The sequence below is a fragment of the Podarcis raffonei genome, chromosome 6 (assembly GCF_027172205.1).
Source record: "Podarcis raffonei isolate rPodRaf1 chromosome 6, rPodRaf1.pri, whole genome shotgun sequence".
NCBI classification, from domain to species: domain Eukaryota; kingdom Metazoa; phylum Chordata; class Lepidosauria; order Squamata; family Lacertidae; genus Podarcis; species Podarcis raffonei.
Genome location: NC_070607.1, coordinates 65,265,378 through 65,290,697, shown reverse-complemented (window position 1 = coordinate 65,290,697; position 25,320 = coordinate 65,265,378). Strand labels below are relative to the sequence as shown.

At 43.8% G+C, this 25,320-nt stretch overlaps 2 protein-coding genes across 7 annotated transcripts; both read left to right on the top strand.

Moving 5' to 3' along the window:
* The first annotated feature begins 41 nt into the window (after positions 1-41).
* Positions 42-14,423, top strand: AP4B1 (adaptor related protein complex 4 subunit beta 1). 5 transcript variants are annotated; one of them, XM_053393535.1, is made up of 11 exons: positions 42-125; positions 2,003-2,150; positions 3,917-4,141; positions 5,375-5,505; positions 5,884-6,031; positions 7,390-7,886; positions 9,832-9,915; positions 10,671-10,774; positions 11,591-11,798; positions 12,135-12,419; positions 12,653-14,423. In XM_053393535.1, exons 2-11 carry the CDS (start codon positions 2,038-2,040, stop codon positions 13,078-13,080), a joined length of 2,223 nt encoding a protein of 740 aa, XP_053249510.1. In that variant the 5' UTR covers positions 42-125; positions 2,003-2,037; the 3' UTR covers positions 13,081-14,423. The 5 variants fall into 5 exon arrangements, with proteins under 5 accessions (XP_053249510.1, XP_053249509.1, XP_053249508.1 ...); XM_053393534.1 differs by lacking the exon at positions 42-125 and adding an exon at positions 192-291; XM_053393533.1 differs by lacking the exon at positions 42-125 and adding an exon at positions 782-869.
* A 235-nt stretch (positions 14,424-14,658) lies between these two features.
* Positions 14,659-24,151, top strand: BCL2L15 (BCL2 like 15). Of its 2 annotated transcripts, XM_053393543.1 has the most exons (5): positions 14,659-15,339; positions 18,073-18,159; positions 21,080-21,198; positions 21,467-21,682; positions 23,969-24,151. In XM_053393543.1, the coding sequence occupies exons 1-5, from the start codon at positions 15,207-15,209 to the stop codon at positions 24,005-24,007; spliced, it is 594 nt and encodes a 197-aa protein (XP_053249518.1). In that variant the 5' UTR covers positions 14,659-15,206; the 3' UTR covers positions 24,008-24,151. The 2 variants fall into 2 exon arrangements, with proteins under 2 accessions (XP_053249518.1, XP_053249517.1); XM_053393542.1 differs by lacking the exon at positions 18,073-18,159 and having other exon boundaries at positions 14,664-15,339.
* The last annotated feature ends 1,169 nt before the right edge of the window (positions 24,152-25,320 follow it).

Sequence of the window (25,320 nt, the reverse complement as noted above, 5' to 3'; positions counted from 1 at the left end):
GGGCTGCTTTCATTTTTGCTTGCAGAGAAGATCGCCAGGCTCCCCGCCGTTCAGATCTCCCTCTGCACCGTCGGATCTTCCCGCCGAAGAAATCAAAACAACTCTCCCGCTCCCAAGGCGCTAAGGTATTCGTTGAAACACAGCGCTTCCTGCAAAACGGAAACAGGATTGCGCTACATGCTAGTGGAGACCGGCTTGCTAGGAAGCAAACGCCCCGTGTCCTACAGTTTGGAGAAGCGCGCCGGAGTAAGTGCGCATTTATTACCGAGCAGCCGTTTGTTCAGCTACTCGGTGCGTCAAAGAAATCTGGCTGGGAATTCCGCTGGCTGGAGGCGAACCCCCTTGGTTACTTTGGGGGACGGGTCCCCTCTGGGAGGGCAAGGAGGGAGCAGCTGCCTGTAAGGAACAATGGAGAAATTGCAGAGTTTTAGTATAGCTGTGGCTTTACTATCCTTGATGGTAACAACAACAAGGGAATATGCTTCTTTCTTGAAGCGTTAGTTTCCACCCGCCTAACGCGCCCAGAGTTTAGGCATCACTGTGCCGTTCCGCTCCCATTTATTTCCTAAAGCCTAGACCAACACAGGTAGGCATTTCACAAGGGAGAAGGCTTGCTTCTTCTTCGCCTTGAGGGCACTTCCGACACAGGAGCCTTTTTCAAAGCGTGAGAAGCCAGGAAGCCAGCGTGGTTTAAAGTGCGAGCGAGCTTTCCTCCGCTCGGCTTCGCGCTCGTTCCCGCCGACGCTTTAACCCGGCGCTCATGGAGGCCGAAACCCGGAAGGAGTCGGGCGAGAACCAGGAAGACGCCGGCCCCTTTTGTTGGTCGGTGCGAGACTGAGCGGCCGAGGGCGGGCGAGAGTCGCGCCAAGGTACGTGGGGAAATCGACCGACGACCCTGGCCGGAGCCGATGTCCCGACACCCGCCCCACCTGGCGGCTGCTTCCTTCCTTCCTTCTCCTCTCCGGCAAAGCCTAGGGACTTGCAAGTTGACTGCTGCGCTGGAACTTCTAGGCTTCCGAGCGCGGGGAAGGGCGCTAGCCCAAGGCGCACTTTACGCAAAAAAGGGTCCCATGGCGAACTCCTGAAATCCCTAGGTAGAGCTGGGACAGACCCTCTCCTGAAAGCCTGGGGCGCCACTGCGAATTATTGGGCGATGGAACTAGTAGCCATGCTTTGGCTGTATGGCATCTGCGGTACTTCTGAGTGCCAGTTGCAGGAGAACATTGTTTTGTTTCTTTATTATTGCATACTGCATTTACACCCCAGCTTTCCTCCAAGGAGCTCAGGGCAGCATACGCATTCTCCATTTTTTATTACATTTATATATCGCCCTCCATCCGAAAATCTTGGAGAGGTTCACAAGATAAAACTGCAGGGTAAAAGCACAAATCAAAAGAACAAAAACAACATTAACTCCCCCCAAAACACATTTAATCTTTGCATCCCTGCGAGGTAGGTTAGTCTGGGAGAGCGTGATTGTCCCAAGGTCACCCAATGAGCTTCCTGGATGAGTAGGGACTTGAACCTGGATCTGCCCAGTCCTGGTTTAGCACTCCCAACTGGCTCACGATTACTCCAACCTGTCTTACTTCTAAGACTGATTCCCAGAATGTGGAAGGATATTTCATGGACTAGAACCTAGGAGGCCGGGGTTAAAAACCACTCTGTGAAGGTCCCTGTGTGACTTTGTCTTGTTGAGAACCTAAGAGACTGCCTTCTACTGAGGCAGACAATTGGTCCATCTTTCTCAGTATCATCTACATACTGAGTGGCAGCAGCTCTCCAGAGTTTCAAACAGAGTTATCTACCAGGAGATGTTGGAGATTGAATCTGGCACCATTTGCATGTGCTCTACCATTAAGCCAGAGCCCTTCCCAATAGTAGGAGAGATCTGTTGTCCTTATCTTCTGCCACCGTGACAAACAGGTTGCTGTACCAAGTTAGGCCTCTTGTTTGATCTGGCAGGGTTCTTTCTCTGTTCTTACTACAGATTTCTCCACAGTCTTTTCTCCCTAGGTGTTTAGGAGCCCATCCGAGATGCCATACTTAGGCTCAGAGGATACAGTGAAGGAGCTGAAGAGAGCACTGTCTAACCCTCATGTGCAAACTGACCGTCTCCGCTACAGGAATGTTATCCAGCGAGTGATCAGGTCTGTGGCCTGGACTGCTACTTGGGCATTGTAGTTGGGGCTCCCAAAATGCTGGGTGCTTTTAGTTGTTCTGATGTGTATGAACTGAGTATCTTGTGACCCTAGTAAGGCTGTTGTTGTTGTTGCCTTATTGGTTAGTAGGCTCATGCTGACATACCATAAAGCCAATTAAAACAACCAAATGCAGACTACTAATTAAACGGAAATGGAAACGAAAGAATTGGTAGTATTAAGCAGTATTTTAAATTATTCAAATAAATAAAAAATGCAGCCCCAGCACAGAAATTAACCTCACCCATTGCTTGGAAATGAAACAGAAACCTGATCAGAGGGTGAAGACCTTGTACAAGGTAGCACAACTGCCCTTTTCTGTTTGTCTTCTAGTTCCCTATTCTTATCACTCTGTCATGGACTAAGATATATTGTCCATGCTCTAAAAAACAAATAAAAATTCTGCACGTATGTGCCTCAAAGTTCATGTGAAATATCACTGAACACAAGGATGATGATTTATTTATTGAATTTATATACTGCACTATACTCAGAGGTCTCAGGGCGGTTCACAGAATAAAATCTAAATATAAAACCACAAAATAAATAATCAAAACAACCCTCCAATAACCCCACATTTTAAAAGGGCATAGGATGTCAATCAAATCAACCAAAGGCCTGGTTAAAAAAGAATGTTTTTGCCTGGCACCTAAAGGTGTGTAATGAAGGCGGCAGGCAAACTTCCCTGGGGAGAGCATTCCACAGACTGGGAGCCACTGCAGAGAAGGCCCGTTCTGGTGTTGCCACTCTCCTGACCTCTCGAGGAGGAGGCACACGAAGAAGGGCCTCAGAAGATTATCTCAGGATCTGGGTAGGTTCATATGGGAAGAGGTGGTCCTTGAGGTATTGCGGTTCTGAACTGTTTAAGGCTTTAGAGGTCAAAACCAGCAGTTAGAATTGGCCCCGGAAACTAAATGGTAGCGAGTGCAGTTGGACCAGGATTGGTGTAATATGCTCAAACTGTCTTGCTCCGGTGAGCAACCTGGCCACTGAATTCTGCACTAGCTGAAGTTTACGAACTTTCAGAGGCAGCCCTACATATAACGCATTGCAGTAATCTAACCTTGAGGTTATACATTATATTTGCATATAATTCTTATTTTGCATAATTCTACTTCTCCTGTTCTTAAAAAGATTGAGATATGCACAGCCCTGAAACTCACCCCAACTACTGGAGATTCTGTTTGGGTCCCTTTCTGGCTTTTAAGATTTCATTATACCCTTTCAAACAGCATATTGCCAATTTCTTCAATTTGAAGAAACTGTCCTTTAATGGGTGCAGCCCTAGGCTGCAATCCTAATCACATTTACCTGGGAGTAAACTGCATTGAATTCAGTAGGATTTATTTTTGAACAGATATGCTTAGGATTGCACTATTAGTTTGGTTTTGTGATGCAGAGATCAAGACATGGATTGCAAATTGATTTATCGCATTAGGCCAAATGCAGGTAAACCTTTTCTCTCCTGGAATTTTATCTGCTAAACTTGCTGCTCTCTTGCGATTAAGAACTGGTTACAGTTTATATATTGTCTGTTGCCATTCTTGTTATATCTTATTGTCTCTTGCCATTCTTGTTATATCGTAGGAGTTTAAAGTAGTCTGATACTTTATGTAAACCACTTAGAAACTCTAACAATTAAGTGGTATACAAATGTTTTAAGTGATATTAAATACATAGATGCTGTACTTAAATACTTTATCTCTTACTTGCAGGCATATGACCCAAGGTGTAGATGTGTCCAGTGTGTTTATGGAGATGGTCAAAGCTAGTGCCACAGTGGATATTGTTCAGAAAAAGCTAGTGTACTTGTATATGTGCACATATGCTCCTCTGAAGCCCGATCTGGCTCTTTTAGCTATCAACACCCTTTGCAAAGACTGCTCAGACCCCAACCCCATGGTTAGGGGCCTCGCCTTGCGAAGCATGTGCAGTTTCAGGTAACATAACTATAAGTGGAGTGGTGGTGCTGCTTGTTTAGGCCTTCGCTACAGGCACTTATGGGGAATAGAACTTGTTTCATTCAGGAGTGGGAAACCTATTTCAACCCAAGGACCACATTTCCTTCTGGGAAACTTTCCTGGGGCCACATGCCCCAGACCAGAAGCAAAACTAGGCCGAGCAATGATTGTTAATTTTACCTCTGTACATAGCTTAGTTTCAACACCCACATCCCACTTTCCTATATCCAGACAAGCAAGAAGTCTTGTCTGTGTTCAAGGGCACATTCCAGCCAGGCAGAAACACTTGAGGATGGTGCAAAGTAGGGCTGCTGAAGGGTGTGGCTGGGGAGAGTCCTTAGGTCCAGATACAGAGGCCTGTGGGCCTGGGCTTCCCCATCCCTGTGGCTTAATGACATGAGCCCCTAAGCATGACCAGTCTTAAGTTTATGAGCATAAATATGGTCCTCTCACTAGTTCTGGGGTGCAGATCCAATGCTTGATGAATGGAAACGAGGTACATTCCCACACTGCGCTTTGTGTCATCACGAGGGAGGGGTTCTGCTGCCACAGTTCACTGCTCTGTTTGCCAGGGATTAGATGCCACTTTAATTACAAGGTTGGGCTGGTCTAGCTAAATCAGCCTTGTAGAATTGTACCGCCAGCTGCATCTTATTAAGCAACAAGGGGCTTCAGGATTATAAATGCTTACTATGCAATAAAGTGTGGAAAGACAAGGAATTAACATGAGAAGTCGTACTTTGGGGTGACTTTCCCCCCCAGCTGACTGAAGCCATTTTAAAGTGGTTTGTGCATAGAACAGAAGTCCATCTCCTTTTTTAAAAATGAAATTGTTTTTATTCACTACACATTTAAATTAAAACATTAGACATAATCATCAACATTTAGGATTTCCCAAATCCTTAAGACTTCCCTCCACCCTTCCATGGTTTCCATTTTCAATCTTTTTCAACTGCATCATATATTTTCCTCTATTTTTCTTAAACTAATCCATTTTTACCTTAGTTTTTAGTACATTACAAGCATTACCCAAATCCTGCCAAAGTTTTTAGCTGTCAGAAGTCCATTTCCTTGTCTTAGCTAACTACTGGAAGCCTGTCGCAAAGCAGCAGTGTCTGTTAATGTAATGAATGGCAGGTTGCGGAGTAACATAAAATACACAAACAAGGATTTAGGAGGAGTTGGAACATGATGACCCTTTAATATTCCTAGGATGCCCAGCATACAGGAGTATATCCAACAGCCAATCCTGAATGGTTTGCGAGACAAAGCCTCCTATGTAAGGAGAGTCGCTGTCCTCGGATGTGCAAAGATGCAGAAACTGCAAGGGGACTGCGAAGTGGGTAAATATGCATGCTTATTTTTCAGTCTATTTAATTTTTCCCAGATTCACACAAGAATAAAAACAGGAGCCTGTCATTTTGGTGCTGTAATGCAGAGACTGCAGCATGGCTGCTGTGGCATAGTTTCACTGAGCTCAAAGCCCTTGGAGGCGAGATACCACTTTAAGAATGTATTTGCCTTGCTGGTTGGAACTCTCCCTATCGCCAGACACTTGGCAGCAGTACTTTGCAAGAAGCTGGCATGTTATTGAGAGGGTTGAGTTATTTTGTTAAATGTGCATGCACATACCACCACCACTGCTTGCAAGAGGCACTCTCCTAGGCAGATGAGTATTGCATTAGAGTTGGGGAAATCTCTAACTTCCATGCTTGTTACAGATGGCGCACTAGTTAATGAGCTATATAGTTTGCTTCGTGACCAGGATCCTATTGTAGTGGTGAATTGTTTGAGGGCGCTAGAGGAGATCCTGGCACACGAAGGAGGAGTTGTCATCAACAAACCCATTGCCCACCATCTTCTCAACAGGTAAGTTCTTCCCCCAAACAGTTTGTGAAGTCCATTGTGCTTTGCTTGTAGATTCACAGAAGTCAAGTGCCCAGCAATAGGTGACGCTGATATGTCACTCAGCTATTGCCCTTCTCTTGCTGTGTGAAGTTGCGGAAATGTTTATGAATTTTGTTGTTGCTGTGCATTTGTGCTAGTGTATGTTGTTGTGTGTGAAGTAAGCCACCTTGTGGATCATTTAAAAAAGGGCATATGTATTTTACATAAGGGAAATGGGTGGTTAAGGGAAATGGATGGTTACCTTGCAAATTCTGATTCTGCTGAATAATACTCGGTTGGCAATCCAGTTTGGGAAATGGTAGGTACAGCACTGAGAACTTGCTTGTTGTGGGTCTTGCTAGGAATGAATGATTGGATATTAGCTGAGGGGGAGAAAGCATTATTTTGAATCTATGTTTGAATCTTGGGGGGATTTTGAGATGCCATTTATAATCTGATGCTGGTAATGTAACGATAAAATAATTTTAGAATTTCTTATGAAGGTTTTCTTCAAGCATGTGAGTCATTACTTTCTTAGGCCCTTCCCCACAGTTTCCTGCACTTAAATGTGTTGTGCAAGTATATGGGTGTGAAACTAACAAGTATCAGTATCGAAGGCTACTAAATCACTCTTACCTTTTTCTTAGTTCATCTCATGAGGGCATATAGGTATGGAATCTTAGTCTTCCGTCCAATTATTTTGCCTTCTGAAAACCCAAAACTTAATATTTTGGATTAATTATGTTATTTCTGTTAAATATTTGTGTGGTATTTGGGGGTTTTTTGTTTTGTTTTGCAAGAGAGTTCTCTGCAGTGGAGAAGGGGTTCTGTGAATGGATTTCTTCTCCCACTCACTCTGCTAGGCAAGACCAATCAGAGTTGAACATGTGGATGACTGAGCAGAAGAGCCAGCCTTGCCCTCAGTGCCTTCCTACTCAGTTCCAGCAGGCAACACTGGGATGGAGATCCCCTGCTTTTTATTAGCAGCAGTTATTTTGGTACCCACCAAACTCTTCAACCTATTTTACCCTCTCTTCTTTTCAGTTCCCTTTAGGGAAGGAAGAGTAGTTGTCACACCTGCTGCAGAAAACCTCTTGTTCTAATTAAAACATAACAAGTAGATAAGTTGAGACTCCTATTTTTGCACGCCTAAATTGTAAAGTAATGTGGAAGCGCAGAATTAGTTTTCCAGCAGGTCTCTCAGACTCTGCCTTATAAGTGGTGGGTAAAGATGCAAATCTAGGAAATAATTGGCCGGCAGATTATGGAAGCCAAGCGAAGGTATTGCAATTAGCAATTCCAATAGCCAGTGTACTGATTTGGGTTTCTTCCCTTGGTAGGATGCCTGACCTAGACCAGTGGGGACAGAGTGAAGTGTTGACTTTCCTCTTGCGCTACAATCCCCGCTCTGAAGAAGAGCTCTTTGACATCCTTAACTTGCTGGATGGCTATCTCAAGAGTAGCAGCTCCAGTGTGGTGATGGCTGCCACGAAACTTTTCTTAGTGCTGGCCAGAGACTTTCCGCACGTGCAGGAAGATGTGCTGGTGAGAGTGAAGGGCCCGCTCCTGTCTGCTTGCACCTCTGAGAGTCGGGAACTCTGTTTCACTGCCTTGTGTCATGTGCGCCAGATCTTAGACAGCCTCCCCGGCCATTTCAGTAGCCACTACAAGAAGTTCTTCTGCTCATATTCAGAACCGCATTATATCAAGTGCCAGAAAATGGAGGTTTTGTGCAAGCTGGTGAACGATGAAAATGTGCCACAGATACTGGAGGAACTAAGAGATTACTGCACTGACGTGTCAGCAGAGCTTGCACAAGGGGCAATCTTTGCCATTGGTAAGTGAGTTAGCAGGATTCCTCCATGCAAATCAATGTTCTCTAAGACTGGGTGACAGAAGGACATATGCTTTATTTGCCAACGCCTTAGAAACTGAGAAAAAGATTAAGACCCTCAGAATAGAAATAAGTGAAACAATCTGTTCCATAGTAGTTTCATGGTTGAAGTCTTGAAGCCATGTAGTCCAAAATAACTTGCTGAGGTTTACCAGTGATTTCAGCATTGCCGCTGAAAAGACAAACATTTATTGCTTCTCTTGATAAAGTTCATCTGAGATTCTTCTGATAATACATGGAATTGAATTCTCAACAGTATACAGGATAACATTACTCATGTTCAATGAGAACTCAACAGCACAGTCCTGTGCATGTCTACTCAGAAGCAAGTCAGTGTTCAGTGGAGCTAGTCTGAGGACTGCAGCTTTATTTAACTTTTTAGTTGTGATCTAAGTAGTTGGGAATTTGGGGGATTAGACACAACATTCAAGTCAAGGCTCATCTTGTTGGAATTTGCCCCATTGCTAACAGCAGCATTTCTCTGGCCTGTAGGGGATGTGTTATTCTTCTGAATTTTTAAAATTCTTGGCAATAACCCAATTTAGTGGTATCAGCTTCCTCTTTCTAAGTATTTATGCCCAGAAGTTCTTTGCTGAGTTTCCTGCATTTCAATTTTATTCAGTCTTCTCCCTTTCTTGCTTTTCTGTTTATGGCCAGGCTACTCTGTCCCTTCTTGGCTGCAATAGAAACCCTGCCCAGGGAGCAACCAAACTTAACAGTGGTGGGCCACCAACATCCACAGTTCTGCCACTCAGGCCTGGAAAAGGGGTGGGGTAGGCAAACAGTTTTCTTTACCAACTGAGCTGGTGCAACGATCAGGCCTGACTTGGGATTGATGATGCCATTGTGTGAGAGAAACAGGGCCAGCTCAGATACAGTGGATTTTGTACCCGCTCATTCTGCCCTGGCCCCAGAGATTAGCAGACCTGGCTAGAGGGACACCTCTGCCAATCAAACCGTCTCGCCCACATGTCCAGCATAAAGGCGATTTGGATTGCAGTGTTAATCTATGAAAAACAGCTTGTTCCCATTTCTTTGAGATGGTCTCTAACAACCTGCTTGTGCCTCTTTTATTGAATTGTTTTTCTTGTTCGTTGCACGCTCTGATCTTGGAGCTGACTCACTTGTGCTTATGTTGTCATATTTCTGTATTAAGACAGGTATTTAGAAATACCAGAACTTCTTGGTGATTCATTAAGTTAAGAAAATGCTTACGACCCCCCCCAAAAGAGTCTTTGCATTTTTTGTCTCCTAGAAATCTAGGTCCAGCCCCTCTAAAGAATATACTTCCAATATATCTACATACAAGCCTTCTTTTTTAGAAACATCTCGTTAGCAAAAAAAAATGAAATGAAAAGTGTTCTCTCCTTGGTAAATTGATATTTGGGATATGTGAAATTATTCTGTATGGTACTACAAAAGAGTTGGAACACATTGGATCACATTCATGATAGTAGTACTTTTTTTTTATTTCCTCCCCCCCCCCTTTATTTGTTTATTAAAGATTTTGTCAATTTAGAAAAGTGATAGTAGTACTGTTGATCCATTCCAGGCAGGGAGATAGAGCTTCATTCAGTGCTAGTCTATACATCACCGGCGGGGGTACTAATGGTACTAGTTTGGGCTACTGAGTCTGAATAGCCGGCTACTTTGTTTGGGCACAGCAGTGTTCCAGGGACACTTCCCATCTTCCTGGCTGACTGCTCAAGCACCAAACTGAAAACAAGGGCAGCTTGGGTTTGAGAAGTAATTTTGACTGAAGAAAGAAAGCTGCTTCTTGCTCCATCTCAACTCTCATAGAGGGAATATGTTGCAGTGGTGCTACTTGGATAAAAGCTTAAGTTGAAGCTGCCTAACCAAAGCTTGGGTTGTTTTGTGGACTTTACAGGCAACATTGCAAGGACCTACACCGAGCAGTGTGTGAAGATCCTAACAGAACTCCTTGAGCTGAAGCAGGAGCATATAACTTCAGGTAACTATCTCCACCCTTCTGATTGAGATTTGGTTTCCGCCTTACCATTCGGTGGTCTACGGAACACAACCGTGCTATCTCCATTGCAGTTTCTATCACTGTACCATTCCTTACTTGTGCCTCTTTCACGTGATCACTCTTTGCTTCCTTTTCTTCAAATTATCACGTGCTTACAGATGCTGGATAGATTAGACTTCAGCTGACATTGGCATTCTTGTAAACTGGAAAACAGTGTTTGCTGTACTGTATCTGGGTTGTGTGAAGAATTGTTTGCTTGAAACAAATACCCCAGACCATGCAGATGAAACATGAAAGTGTTCATAAAGCTAGAGCAGAATGCTATGGCCAGGATAATTTCCATACACCAGTGTTGTAGATTTGTAAAGTTTTTGTTTTTCAAGGAACTTACACGTCAAAGAGATCAACAACTATATGACTTTCCATAGACATCTGAAGGCAGCCCTGTAACGGGAAGTTTTTTAATGTGTTTTTATGTTCTGATGGAAGCTGCTTAGAGTGGCTGGGGCAACCCAGTCAGATGGGTGCGGTACAAGTAATGAATTGTTGTTGTTATCTTAGTGTGTATTAATCTTGCTTGCTATGGTTTTGTGTTTAACTGTTTCCTTCTGGTTTTTAATGTTGTCTGTTTTTTAAGTATTGAAATTGTTACTATTGCGAACTGCCTTGGAGGCCTCTGTTTGGGCCAAAAGCTCATATAAATTGTTCTCATAAATATTTTCCCCCCCACATTGTAGCTGTAGTTCAGGTGTTCCGGGACCTGGTGTGGTTGTGTCCGCAGTGTATAGAGAATGTGTCCCAGGCTTTGGGTGGCTGTGAGGAGACCATCCAGGACAGTGAGGTAAGGGGAGTGTCTTTTTGTGAGTGGCAGGGAATGGTACTGATGGAATGACTCAGTTGAGGGCCTATTAGAGTCTTACATGAGCCACGAGAGTTGTGAAATGCAACTTGGAATCTAGAATTGCCCATGAAAACCCCTTAAGATTATGCTTTCGAGAAATCAAAGTTCTAATTTTCAAAACATTCTGGGATCGTATCAGCCTGCCCTCTGTCTTGCAGGAGGTCTGCACTATCTCTTCCTTCTTAGGTGAACTGTGTATATGTGGTCTATTTGCAAAAAAAACTATGGCGCTTCGACTTGTATTGTAACGTTTCTGCTTTTCCAGTTCGGTCAAGGTAGGGCTCCTGATCGAACCATTCTAGAGTTATGCATTGATATGAAAGCAAAGGGCCAAAAGGGTATCCTTCCATCTTTTGTTCAAGTGAGAAAGCAGGGAAGAAAATATATAGCATTTGGCTAACTCAGAAGCTGTTGGCACAGCTAGGTGTGCAGGAGCAGGCAGGCAAAACAAACGCTTTATTGATTCAGTAGTGTGTAAACTTAAACTGGGTGAAGGGGTAACCATAGGACAGAGTTGCATTTTGCAACGTGGATACACTTCCAGAATCTTCAAATCAAAAGGGCTGCAGTATATGGGATTTGAATTATCAGGTGAGGCAGCCTCTGAACCCACTTCACTCTGTAGAGATCTGCTCAACCCACCACTCTCTGTGATGGTCTGTGAACATTTATGCCACTAGCTCTTGGTGGTATAAGTAAGGGGTTCTAAGTGAGATAGTGTGGCCCTGTCTGTGAAGTATTCTGGTTTTTTCTCAGGGCAAGCAAGCACTGATTTGGCTGCTGGGGGTACATGGAGAGAGAGTCCCCAGTGCCCCCTATATTTTGGAGGATTTTGTAGAGAATGTGAAATCAGAGACCTTCTCGGTTGTGAAGCTGGAACTGCTAACAGCTTTGGTGCGGCTCTTCATAGGACGTCCAGCTGAGTGCCAGGACATGTTGGGTCGATTGCTCTATTACTGCATAGGTAAGTACTAGCCTTCCAAGATGTCACCTGCATTATGAAATAGGCCAATGCATCTCTCGTGAGGATGAGATGTATTGAGAATGGTCTGACAAACTCTGCAGTTCTTTAAAAATTCATAGATTTCAATGTTAGACTGGTATACGTTGAATCATTTCTTTCCTTGCTTCCCTTACTGCCAGTATCATATACCCAGAGGTGGCAAGGGGAATCACACCCTGTATAGAGGCAGAGGCCTATGCAGCCCTTTGGCATGGAATCACTAGGGGCTGTGATGAATAAAAAGTCTGTGTCGTGGTGAACAATAAAAATAAAACAGCGCATCTTTATTTCATCCAGAGGAGGAGAGAGACATGGCAGTTCGGGATCGTGCGCTCTTCTACTATCGTCTTTTGCAAGCTGGCATGGAGGAAGCAAAAGGGATCCTTTGCAGCCCTACATCTGATCACTCTCTGAGGTTCTTGGAAGGGCAGGCTGAAGGCTCTGTGAATGCGTGGGCCTCTGACTTTAACTCACTGGTGCCTATATATGGCAAAGAGCAATGGGCAGCCATGACAGCCAGCCGGGTTACTGGCCTTCCCCATACAGATTCTCCCTCTGAAGATCCCACAACGGTGGGTGAAGGTAATGGATTCACTTGGCCATTTCTCTGGGCTTTACACACTCCGTTTTCCTGAATGAAAACCAGACCCTCTGTTGAAAGATGCTGCTTTAAGCATCTGACACTGCTTGCTTGATGCTTTTCTTTTGCCCTGCTCAGTATGGACTGTGAAGTGTCTTACAGTTCTGATGTTCCTGCTGGATGTAAAGTGATCTGTGTTGCCTAACTCTGGCTTTTGTTTCCTCTTTTTTTTCAGAGCCCCTGATACCGGAAAAGGAAGAGGAGGTTCCTTCTGTCGATACCAGTTCGAGCAGCCTGATTCTCAGACCAAGCATGTGCATGACTGCCGAGCAGTTTGAGAGGACATGGCTAAATCTGGGTTTGGGCTGCCAGCAAGCTGTTCCCTGGCAGGAAACTGTGCAGCCAGACACTGTGCAGGCTGCACTTCAGGTTGTCCATATCCAGACTATTGCTATGAGCAAGGCTGGTTCCCCGCTGTGGAAGGCCTACCTCGTTGCCCAGGATGATACAGGCTGCCTTTTCCTGACAGAGCTGCTACTTGAAGTGGGGGCTGCAGAGATGCAAATGTTGGTGAAGCAGAGTGAAAACAAGCCAGAGGCACTGCAGGCCTTCATCGCAGTCTTGAAGACTGTGTTGGGAACAGTGGCGGGATTGACATCCTGATTCTTTCAGACCACTGATACGGGTCATGAATAGGATGAGACTTAAGTCTGTTTGCGTATGGCATTCTTCAAATTATGCTGCAGCTCTTATGAACTGTTTGTACAGGAGAGGAACGCTTCCTCGCAGGCTGAGCGAGATCCAGATGCTCAGTCCCACTCCCTTATCTTGGAATATTTTGGTGGGAGCTGCTGCTTGGCTTGACACCAGAGAAGAACAAGCAAGAGGGCGGGGAATGCTGCTTGAAGAATGCTGGTTTTATGTTACTTTGGTTCCCGTAGTGGATTTGAGTGATTTTTGTTTTGAGAATCTTTTGTAATCTGCTTTGAGTCCCTTTCAGAGTGGATAGGGCCTACTTTGGATAGTTTAAAGGGGTCAGCACATTCCCAACAATGGGTTTGATGCATCTATCATCTTTAAAGTGCTGAAGGATCCTCTTTTAAGACCTCCTTTTCTCCTCATTCCCCCACCAGTCTCTACTCCCATGAATTCTATTCACGCATTAATGTTGCAGAGCCAGATGTTTCCCCAAAGGATTCAGAATTGATAGAAGGATGAGGAATATTTAATCAGAATGAAACGTGTACAGAAATGGTGCACTATGATAGATGCGTGGTCACAGCCCTATGGTATTGATTGTAGAACCTACCGCAAAGGTTATGCACATTTTTTAGTGGAAAGAATTGGTGGAACCGTTTAAATGGGAAGATTGAGTGGGAAAGAAATGGAAGGGGGAGGGGGAATCTTCAGACCAAATGTGAGGTACACACACTTTTGCACAAAAGTACAGCGGTCTAAATAGGAACTTGTATCTCTGGTACGGATTATCTATTCTAAGATACATATAGCCACTCTTGCAGTTTTACCTGCAAACTTCATGGCTATGGTTTGAGCACAGTTTACACACGTCTATTAAAAAACAAAAGGAAAAGACTAACCCACAAATGACTCTGGATAAAGCATTAAAATCTGATAATACAATAGAACATTACTGACTACATGGTCGGGGGGGTGGGGTGTTAAAACCTGGCCGTAGGTAATGCCAGGAAATACTGAACAACAAAAGTAATAAATGACTGATGAAAAATCTTTTCAGACATGGTGGTAAAATTTATTTGGGATCTTGAAAGCCTCCTCAGACTGTGCAATCATATACGTACCTAGGAGTAAGCCCTGTTGAACTCACTGAGGCTTACAACAGTGTAGACATGTATGGGATTGCATTGTTGTGACACAGAACAAATAGTACTAAACAGAGTTCTGCATTTGTATTTGCACTCCAAACTTAACTCATTATAGATGGAAATTGATATATAAAATGAAACATAAATATATTGTTTAGTGTACAGTGGTACCTCAGGTTACATACGCTTCAGGTTACAGACTCCGCTAACCCAGAAATAGTGCTTCAGGTTAAGAACTTTGCTTCAGGATGAGAACAGAAATCGTGCTCCGGCGGTGCGGCAGCAGCAGGAGGCCCCATTAGCTAAAGTGGTGCTTCAGGTTAAGAACAGTTTCAGGTTAAGTACGGACCTCCGGAACGAATTAAGTACTTAACCCGAGGTACCACTGTACTGTGCTAGTCTTTATCTGCTCCGTATGCACATTTTGTTCCTTCATGTCTAACATACTATTTCGTTTGGAAAAATCTCAGAGTTGAAAAGAGTGATATATTTAGGGATATTATATTATATCTAGGAAATACTTCTTTGTTTTGCAGGAAACAAGTAAAAATACTATAATGAATAGAATGTGAGAAGCTAATACATAGTTAGTTGCCATGCACATAACTATAGTTGCTCTTAGAGGAACTTGACTGAGGTTCTGGAAAAGAGGAAGAGAAAGCCGTACTAGACTTTGCTCCCTCATGACTTCCTTGTGGTGACTTTTACTGTTTAAAGCAGATAGCTATGCTAATACTGATATGGGTGTAGCTGCAGCTGCAACACAAGAACAAACTTCCTCTTGTAATGTAGCCTGGTCTGAGGAGAATCTAGCTTTAATATATTCTGGCCTGCTAGGAGGCTGGGTGCTAGAAACCTTACATGCGCAAACTTGTGCAGCCATAGGAAGAACAACTGGTGGAAAGCCGTGGCAGCGACTTGTGTTTCGAATAGAGAACAGCTAACATGAAGGACTCTATGACTTTTGAGGAACAGGTGGAACAGATTGCAGAAGCATTGCTTGCTGACTTCCCGGGGCAAAAATCAAAAACAGAATTTCGTGTCCTACATTACAATGGTGCAAGTGTGCTTTTTGAAGGTAAGATTATTTGTTCATAGAGAAGTATGAAGGTTTCTAACCACTTCCCCCTCTTCTAGAGCTGTGTAATCAGGAACTGCTGATTAAAATTACATGCAAGCAAAGAGGCTTGGTTTAAAAGTTCAGCACTTCCGTGTTAAGAGCATAAGGAAAGTTCTTAATAAATCCTTATGTTGTAGTGCATTGCAGCTAGAATTGCCCACTGGTTTTAAGACACTTTAGCTGATTAGCCATATGTTCATTGATTAATGCACTAAATACACTTTTATTTCCAAACTGTAATTTCAGTAAAGATCTCTTTCTAAGAGATTGAAACAAGTCTGTGATAACAGACTTCTAGTCAGAAGAAAAGGGCATATTAGATAAACATGTATTTTAGTTCCCCTTTTAGTAAATCGGGGGGGGGGGGGCGGGGGCGGGAATGGTCCAGGCTTGACTACTGTAATTCGCTCTAAGCGGGGCTGCCCTTGAAACTGTCCCACAAACTCCAGCAGGTGCAGAATGCTGCAGCGAGGCTCCTCACGGGGTCCCTGCCGTGGGAGCATATTAACCCAGTGCTTTACCAGTTGCATTGGCTCCCGGTAGAGTATAGGGTCAGGTTCAAGGTGCTGGTCTTGACCTTTAAAGCCCTTTGTGGCTTAGGGCCCTCGTATTTACGGGACCGCCTCTCCTGGTATGCCCCGCAGAGGACCTTAAGGTCCATGAATAACCATAGTTTAGAGGTCCCGGGCCCAAAGGAAGTCAGACTATCCACCACCAGAGCCTAGGCCTTTTCAGTGATGGCTACGACTTGGTGGACTAGGGCCCTTCAGGATTTAACCTCCTTCCATCGGGCCTGTAAAACAGCTATTTTGCCTGGCTTTTAATTTGAATTCAGCCTGATCTTTTATTTCCCTTCTCTTCCATCCCCCTCCCCTTTTATGAAGATTACCCGCTCTGAGACTCCACAGCTAATTCTCCCCTGGCCGCCTTGCTTGCCCAAGTAGGACTATTTCAGCCAGCTAGCCCTGGGGATTATCTAATGCTTATTAGATGGATTTCCCCTAAATTTATTTCTGAACTTTGAATTTTATTGTTATTCATGTTTTTATACTGTATTTTATGCTGCTTTTACAATTAAGTGTTTTAAATTTGTTGCTAGCCTCCTTGAGCCCAGTTTTTGAACCAGGAAGGGCGGGGTATAAATAAATGTTGTTGTTGTTGTTGTTGTTGTTGTTAAGTTCTGTCTGAACCTTTCAGTCCTACTGCTTTAGCTGTTAAAACTTTTAGCTGGTTAATAGTCTGCTAACACTTGCAGGTACAATAAGAGTTTGTTGCTTTGCTGCCACAATGCCTGCTACAAATGAGGCTTGGTTTTGCATTGCTGTAGTAGCAGTTTGATATTAAGTCAATGGTTAACACTGAAGTTTGTTTATAGTATTTATTCCTTGTTCTTCATTACAGATGGATTTTCTGAGCACCTTAAAATATGCCTGTGCCCATATGGGGGGGGGGGCTATTTCACACAGGTAACTGAGATTCAATTTTCCCATGTGTGCAATTATGCAGGGGTGTTCACAGAGAAGTAGTTTTTAAAAAATTGCCTCTGAGTTCTAAACCAATGTTTCGCATCCACACTAGTGGATAGTCTGTGATGGGGTATAGCCGCATGGTATGTACATGTCCTTATCACCTCAGTTATTACCCACCCTGCATTACAATTTTTTTCCAAATTGTATGCATTTACCGATGCATATAGTGTACTTTTCCGTGTATAAGACGAGGTTTTTTTATTTTAAAATTACGTTAAAAATTGGGGGTCATCATATACACAGATAGTGCATCGAGGCGATGTGGGATTGGTTGGTGCTGCGAGCAGAAGATTGTCAACTGCGATTGGGTGTGTTATTGGTGGCTGTGGCAAGGGCTGGTGTTGATTGGCTGTCACTGTGGTAATTCGGCGGGCAATTGGCGGCTATTGCCGGCGAGGGGACAGATGATAGGTCGCTTTCGCAACGCATGCAAGTGGCCGCATAGGTCAAGTGGGTGAGCGATTTTCAGCAATCCCCCATAAAAAAATCTCCACAACTGTGGGCCACCCCCCCCCCCCAGCTGAACAACTCTGGGCAATCTCTCCCCCCCCCCCATTTTCTTAATTTGGAGTCCCCCAAAACGGGGCGTGTTATACACGGGGGGGCTTGTTATACAACAGGAAAAATTCTCAGCAGGTGCACAAGAGCACATGTTAGCAGCGTATTTTACAATGGGCAAAATGAAGGCTTGTGAATTGGGGTGAGGAAAACGCACTCACAAACATTTATAACCTGTCACTGAAAGCAGATTCCTGCCGAAGACTGTTCCTGGATCTGTCACCAGAAAGCTGGCTAAGGAAGTCTGCCTGCTTTTCTGCTTCCTCTGATATTTCCCCACTTCCAGCAGAGGATGGCGCTTTAATTAACCCATGACAGGATGTAACACAAGTGTTTTGCAGGTAATTAAAACCTGTTAGGAGATGGCAGTTTATAACATTCTCCAAGTTGGAAACTGTCCAAGGCTGTTTCTCCTTGAAATTCAGTCAAAACCTATGTGCAAATACAAGATCATTTCATGTATTGCTCTTCTGTGTAATGACTGCAAAGATGACACCAAGTGAGTTGGGCGGTTGTCACGGTTGCTTCTTACTTTATTATGAGCAACCCAAAAAGGAAAGGCGTTGATAGTATAGAAAGTTACAATTGCCATGTCTTTTGCCAGGCCCACCTCCTTCCCTACTTGCCCGTGCTACCAGTGAGACAAGAGATGAAGTCGAGCAATGTCAAAGTCAGATCATACGCTTTCAGGGTAACGTACATATCATTTTTTAGGAACCTTATGCTGAAGTAACATAGTACAAAATAAGCTGATGCTACCAGAAGAGCAATGCTTTACATATTATGCAGCACAAATTCAGTTTTCAGCACATAACTTCCTGCGAAGCAGAGAGTTTTGTCTGAACATGCTCTTTGTCACTCTAAAGCTTAGCACAGTTCTAAATACAGTGGTACCTCAGGTTACATACGCTTCAGGTTACATACGCTTCAGGTTACAGACTCCGCTAACCCAGAAATAGTGTTTCAGGTTAAGAACTTTGCTTCAGGATGAGAACAGAAATCGTGCGGCAGCGGGAGGCCCCATTAGCTAAAGTGGTGCTTCAGGTTAAGAACAGTTTCAGGTTAAGAACGGACCTCCGAAACGAATTAAGTACTTAACCCGAGGTACCACTGTACTAACACTCTGTGCATTTGGACATGGCAGGACAGTCAGCCCAAGCTGGGCACTGGCAACTCACTTATTCAGTTTATATCTCTCCTTTCTTCTGAGAAGCTCAAGGCAGTAAACAGGGCTCCCTCACCCTCCAAATTTTATCCTCAAGGCAATGCTATGAGGTAGGGTTGGGTCGAGAAATGGCAGGTGTCCCAAAGTCAGCTAGTGGAAAATTGAACCTGGGTCTCCCCAGTCCCTGCTTCAGCACCCTGCTCAGTATTCCATACTGGCTCTTGAAATTGCCATGTAAGGCAAGGCCTTTATGCTCACTGGAATGCAGGAGTATTTTAATATAGGGGATGTGGTATCACCCCTCCTGATTGAAATGCACAGGGAGATCCTGAGATGAAGAATGAAGTCAAGGAAGCACCCGAAAGAGGAAATGTTGTGGTAATGGGTGACTTAAACTACCCTCACAGAGACTGGCCACATATATGTTAAGTCACGACAGATACATTAAATTCCTTGATACCTTATTGATCATGGAACCGTCAGGAGGTGTGGTGATGCTGGACCTAATCTTGATTGGTGCCCAGGACCTGGTGCAGGATATAATGGTTGAGCTATTTGGGAGCAGTTCTTATAGTGCTATTAAATTAAAATGCGTAGAAGACATTCGTAGAATTGTAGGGTTGGAAGGGACCACGAGGGTCGTCTTCTGCAACCCCTTACAATGCAGGAATCTTTTGCCCGGTGTGGGGTTTGAACTCATGACCCCAATATTAAGAGTGTCATGTCTACCAGCTTAGCTATGTATGTAGCCATATGTTGTCAATGGCCAGTTGCAAATAAAATCTGACATGGCCGCATCTGATTTCAGAAGAGGAAGCTTCCCCAAATGACAAGATTGCTAAGGCAAAGTCAAGAGGGTCAACTGTGAAATACTTGGGAAATAATGCCTGCCGAAGGAGGGGGGAAAGGATAGTTATGCCACCATGCATGCATAGGGGCCTTCTGGAGCTCACTACACCAAGGATGACGGTCCTTGATGTTATAAGGGCCAGAGCATGCGCATAGCCTTGTGTGGTCTGGTCTACAAGAAGAGGGAGCCTTTTGCCTTGGGATTCTCATGACAGCATGGCTAAGACTGGGCCAGAAGAAGTCACTGTCACCCTTAACACACAGTAGCAAACTAATGTGCATTTAAAGAGAAGCTGCAACATATAAGTGTTCATTGTTCCTCTCTAGCCTTGGATTTTTATTATTATTTGGGAACAGCATTGTAAAACTGGCTGGGCAAAAGGTAGGTAATAGGTCTCTGGGTGGTTTGCAGCAGATCACCAAGGATTTCTGACACTGAACTGTATAACAACACATGTTGTTGTTTAGTCGTTTAGTCGTGTCTGACTCTTCGTGACCGCATGGTCCAGAGCACGCCAGGCACTCCTGTCTTCCACTGCCTCTCGCAGTTTGGTCAAACTCATGCTGGTAGCTTCGAGAACACTATCCAACCATCTCGTCCTCTGTCATCCCCTTCTCCTTGTGCCCTCCATCTTTCCCAGCATCAGGGTCTTTTCCAGGGAGTCTTCTCTTTTCATGAGGTGGCCAAAGTATTGGAGCCTCAGCTTCAGGATCTGTCCTTCCAGTGAGCACTCAGGGCTGATTTCCTTCAGAATGGAGAGGTTTGATCTCCTTGCAGTCCATGGGACTCTCAAGAGTCTCCTCCAGAACCATAATTCAAAAGCATCAATTCTTCACCAATCAGCCTTTTTTTTGGTCCAGCTCTCACTTCCATACATCACTACTGGGAAAACCATAGCTTTAACTATCTTAATTCTGGCTTGGGATTCATCCTGCCCAGACTTTTGCATGATGAATAACAACACATAAACCACCCCAATCAGTTTGCTGGAACAAAGAGGGGAAACAGTAAACGGATTTTTGTGTGTTGGGACTATGACCTGAATTCTAATCCTGAAAGCTCTTTCGTGAGGCAAAATACACTTAGAGGTGCATTATCTCTTAATTCTAAGCGTATGTCTGCCCTTCTTTTGTATTTGGTGCCAGCTGGTAGACACCTGAGTTTGGGGGGTGAGGGTGGGGGGGAGTGGACCCACTCCTGTTACAAGAGGAGAGGAAGTTGGTGTCTGCTTGGAGATGCAGGAGCTAATGTTTCCTAACAGCCTGCATCCCTGCCAGAATATCAAAGCGAGGTGTGATGACCGAAGATATATGGGCTGGACAGCTGCAGGTTGAGTGGGAATTTCTCTCTAACTCATGTAAGATAAAATAAACCTTTTCCAGCCTCTCCACCTCACCTTCCATGCTTGCTCTGTTCTCTTTCCCCCTCTGTTCTGTGTAGTCTTGCCTTTTTCACTGTGTGTTCTTTGGGAAAGCAGCTTTGTGTAGCCCTCTCCATATGGTGCCTAAAGCTGTCTGGGTTAGGCCTAGATATAATTAATATTACTAGAATGTTACTAGGACTTAAAACATAAGTCTCTGTTTACTTTCTTCCAAGGTGGAGGTAGCGCTGCAAGCCCTTTTGACCCAGTTCCTATTGCCAATACACTGAGACGCCTAGGAGATCAGTTTAATGCAGACTTGGAGAGACCAGCGCGGGAGGTCATAGAGGCAGAGGTAATATACATTCTTACCTCTCCAACAAAAAAACACCACCTCAGTCTCTGCTCATAGGGAACTCCCCTGCTCTGAATAAAAGGGGGTGCATGCATGACACATGTGGGACATGATTATGTCTTGCGTGCTGGCCCCCTCAATCGTGGGGGCAAGCCGGCTCACCTGTGTGTGTGTGTAGCATATTACAGCTGCTTTCCCAGTGTATTGGCCCTTTATTTTGCAGTCTTGTGTGTACTGTATGTTAGAAATTTCCATTCTCTGTTTACAGGGAAGGAAATTCAAAGAAAACGTCGAGACTCTCAGCAAGACCTGGACAATTCAGAATCCTGAGCTGGCATATGAAAAAGCTTTCCTAGTTGTCGCTGTAAAGTTTTTTCGATACATTGCAAAGAAAGCTCCAGGTGTAGCCCAGCCGCGCTTACTCACAGAGGCAATCAACGCAGCTCCGGAAGTGAGACACTATATTGAAAGGCAAGGTGGCTGGGTGAGTTAAGTTAGCATTTGGGTCCAACTATCTCCATTCAGCAGTTCACCCAGTAAAGTGTAAAAACTCCAATACTTTCTCAATACAGTGATGTATTTTAGTTTGTTTTCAAGATTTATTTCCTGCCTTTCAGTCGGAAAACCTTTAAGGCAGCTTACAAGGATTAACAGGCCACCAGGGCTGACCTAAAATCTCCAGGTTTCCCTGGTTCACTCCAGGTGGCAGAGGGAAAGGTTTCAATCCCCAGGTGGGTGAAGGCGCCTTAAAAATAATAATAATGAAGACGACTATGCATGTAGCTTGTAAGCTTCAGTCCAGCTAGAGCTGGCTGCAAATTACTGCATACATTCTAAGGGGGTGGTCTGCTCTCCTCTCCCTCTGCCAATTAACCTCTGTCTCCAGGGCTCAGTGGTGGGAAGAGGAAAAACCAAGGGCTGCCTCCATGACATCATCTGGGGTTGCCTCTTGGTCTCAGGTTTGGGCCCTGAAATCTTAGGGTCTGGGATGCTCTTGACATGGCAACCCTACAACTTACAATTTATTTATTTATTTTTATTCACTAAATTTGTATATTGCCTGAAGATCACAGGGCAGTTCACAAGATAAAAATACAAAATGAAAACACAAAATACATTTTAAAAAAACCCAACCAATACCCCCTAACACATTTAAAAGGACATAGAATGTTAATCAGCCGTACGCCTGGTTGAAGAGAAACGTTTTTGTCTGGAGCCTAAAGATATGTGATGAAGGCGCCAGTCAAACCTCCTTGGGGAGAGCCTTCCACAAAATGGGGAGCCACCACAGAAAAGGCCCGACTTGGTGTTACCACCCTGCAGCCGTCTCATGGAGGAGGCACATGAAGAAGGGCCTCAGAGGATGATTGAAGGGTTCAGGTCAGTTCATCTGGAGAGAGGCGGTCCTTGAGATGTTGTGGTCTTGATTCATTTAAGGCTTTATAGGTCAAATTCAGCACTTTGAACTAGACCTGGAAACTGATATGCTGCTAGTGCGTTCAGGCCAGGAACAGTGTAATATGTTCCAGTGTGCAACCTGGCCACGGAATTGCGTACTAGCTGACGTTTCCAAGTCTCCATAGGAAGCCCGGTGTATAATAAGTTGACGTTATCTAACCTAGAGATTACCAGAGCATAGATGACAATAGTTTGCAATAGAACAGTGCCAAATTTAGGGCAGTGTGGGTGGTTCTCCCGCACAGGGTGCTGAGCTGAGGGGGCAAAAAATAACATTAATAACAATAGTAATTATATATTTATACAAGTACATACTGAGAAGATCCATTAAAAAGCATCTGTGCCAAAAGGAATTATTGTGAAAATAAATATTATGGGGTGCCACCAAATTTTGTCCTTGCTCAGGGTGTTGTTTTACGAAAATCTGCCCCTGCAACAGAATAGAACAACACGCACAAACACAGCTGATGGATGGTAACAGTATAATTCCAGGGCAACTGGCCATTGGAGCTGGGAGGAGGGGAAGCAAGATCCCTGCAACTGCTCCTTCTCTGTCTGATGTATGGAAACAGGATAGCCTATTCCTAAAAAGAAGAGGGTGCAGCCCCCCCAATGGATGGGTGCCGTTGTGTTTAGAGGCCTGGGACACAGAATATAGATGGAGATAATGTTTGCTAAATCAATAGCTTATTGTAGAGCACTTTCCCTGCTTATAGGAGTCCTTGCTTCCAGAATTGCCATACATCCTGGGATGGAGCAAGCTGTGTTTAGACCAGAGCATTCTGTTCTGAATCAGGAATGGATCTGCTCAAACTTCACAGGCACCCCACCCCCCATTTTGTCTGCATGCCCAAAGGGCCGGATTTAGGTTTGATGAGGCCCTAAGCTACTGAAGGTAATGGGGCCCTTTATATGTCCAGCTGTCCTTTGTCAACAACAAATTGTTGCTGTTTTTTGTGCTGAATATATGCTATATGGTAATTTAATAACACAAAACACTATTGCTGTATGCAGGTTTTATTTTATTTTATTTTTATTTTATTTTATTTTTTAATCTTATATTTTGGAAATGTACATCCAGGTTTTTTTCCTTTAAATTTTTTTGGGGGCCCAAGAGAGTGGGGCCCTAAGCTATAGCTTGTTTAGCTTATACGTAAATCTGGCACTGCATGCCTCCATTACTTCCAGTATTTCTTTCACACCTTGTCTCTGTGTGATGGGATCTTTACAAGGTGCTTCTAAGTTAGGTCTTTATTTCCATTTGCTGATTTTTCTTTGTTTTTCCAATTAATACCTTCTTTTTTCATTTTAGGAGAACCTTGAAAACAGAAGAGGACAAAATAATCCCTAATATATCACTTTTAATAAAATATGCCTAGCTCTGCTTTGCTACTCTAAGAGAAATGGAGCTGGAAAACTTTCCTGCACTAGAATTGCACTCGACCTGCCTTTATTTTGTTTTAATTTAAATCACCAAATAAAATAAAATGATGATGCCTAGGTGTTGTGTGCCTTCAGTGATGCCAAAAGTCACTCATGTGACCACACTTCCACACAACATTCCATCTTTCAATGGCTTGGATTAACTGATTGTATGTTCCTGTGACAACTATATAGTTTTGTTTTGAATACTTGGAAAATTGGGCCACATATTTCAGCTCAGCTCACTGGGTTTATCTCATTTTGCCATCTGCAAAAATAAGCCTAGTTTGTTTGTTTGTTTGTTTGTTTGTTTGTTTAAAAAAAGCTTTGTAAAGCACTTTAAAAGACAAAAAGAATAAAATGGGGGGGGGCACCCAACAGAACTTTAAACTTGCTCACTCTGGTCATCCTTTGTAACAGGGCTATGGAACTTGTGGTTCCTTAAGATGATGTTGGATTCGAATTCCTTATCAGGCCCAACCAGCAATGTCCAACAGTCAGGAATGATGCAACCCGTAGGCCAACAACCTATGGAGAACCACAGGTTTGCAATCCCTGCTGCATAAAACGGGAGACCATTTCCCCTCAGTTTCATCTAGTGCCATTTCCCCCTATAGCATGGAGAATAGCTCATTTTAGGATGTTTTACTAAATTTGATATCTCCGAAATTTGATACCACCTTTTTTAAAAATATTTTTTTTATTGATTTTCTTTTTTCTCATCACAAATATACTTATATCCATAATATACAGTTTGCATAACATCTCCCCCTCCCTCTCTTTGGACTTGCCTCAACTTCCATTTCTGATTTATTATCCTCATTATTATATTCTGCTGTTTCCCCCTCAATATATCATATTTTCCCTTTGTTACAATATTTGCAGAAACAAAGAAAGAATATCGACTCAATGGCAGGATTTAAATAAACATTCACAGTTTTATGGATAGGGAACAAATATTGATACCTCCTTAACTTGTTCATGCCGTTACTGCGCTCTGCATTCTAATCTCAGCAATAAGGTTGAATTGGTTATGGGGGATTAGTATAAAGGATTCTGGTTTTGCTGATGATTAGGCAGGTGAAAATCGCTTTCTCCCAGGGGTGGCCTGAGATGTTTTGGTGTGTGAGGCCTGAGGCACGCCCCCTTCTGCCCCACAATGAAGGGTGGGCATAAAGCCCTCGTCAAGCCTCTTCAGCCCACTGGGCTGAAAAGAGGGAGGAGCTTTGGAAAGTGGTTCTC

What these genes read in the sequence shown, in the direction of transcription:
- AP4B1 (XM_053393535.1), top strand. Translation starts at nt 2,038, where the DNA reads ATGCCATACTTAGGCTCAGAGGATACAGTGAAGGAGCTGAAGAGAGCA. An exon ending in GCAGGAGCATATAACTTCAG is followed by an intron (nt 9,916 to 10,670) that starts GTAACTATCTCC and finishes CCCACATTGTAG; the next exon opens with CTGTAGTTCAGGTGTTCCGG. An exon ending in AGACCATCCAGGACAGTGAG is followed by an intron (nt 10,775 to 11,590) that starts GTAAGGGGAGTG and finishes GTTTTTTCTCAG; the next exon opens with GGCAAGCAAGCACTGATTTG.
- BCL2L15 (XM_053393543.1), top strand. Translation starts at nt 15,207, where the DNA reads ATGAAGGACTCTATGACTTTTGAGGAACAGGTGGAACAGATTGCAGAA. An exon ending in TGCAAGTGTGCTTTTTGAAG is followed by an intron (nt 15,340 to 18,072) that starts GTAAGATTATTT and finishes GTCTTTTGCCAG; the next exon opens with GCCCACCTCCTTCCCTACTT. An exon ending in GGGAGGTCATAGAGGCAGAG is followed by an intron (nt 21,199 to 21,466) that starts GTAATATACATT and finishes CTCTGTTTACAG; the next exon opens with GGAAGGAAATTCAAAGAAAA.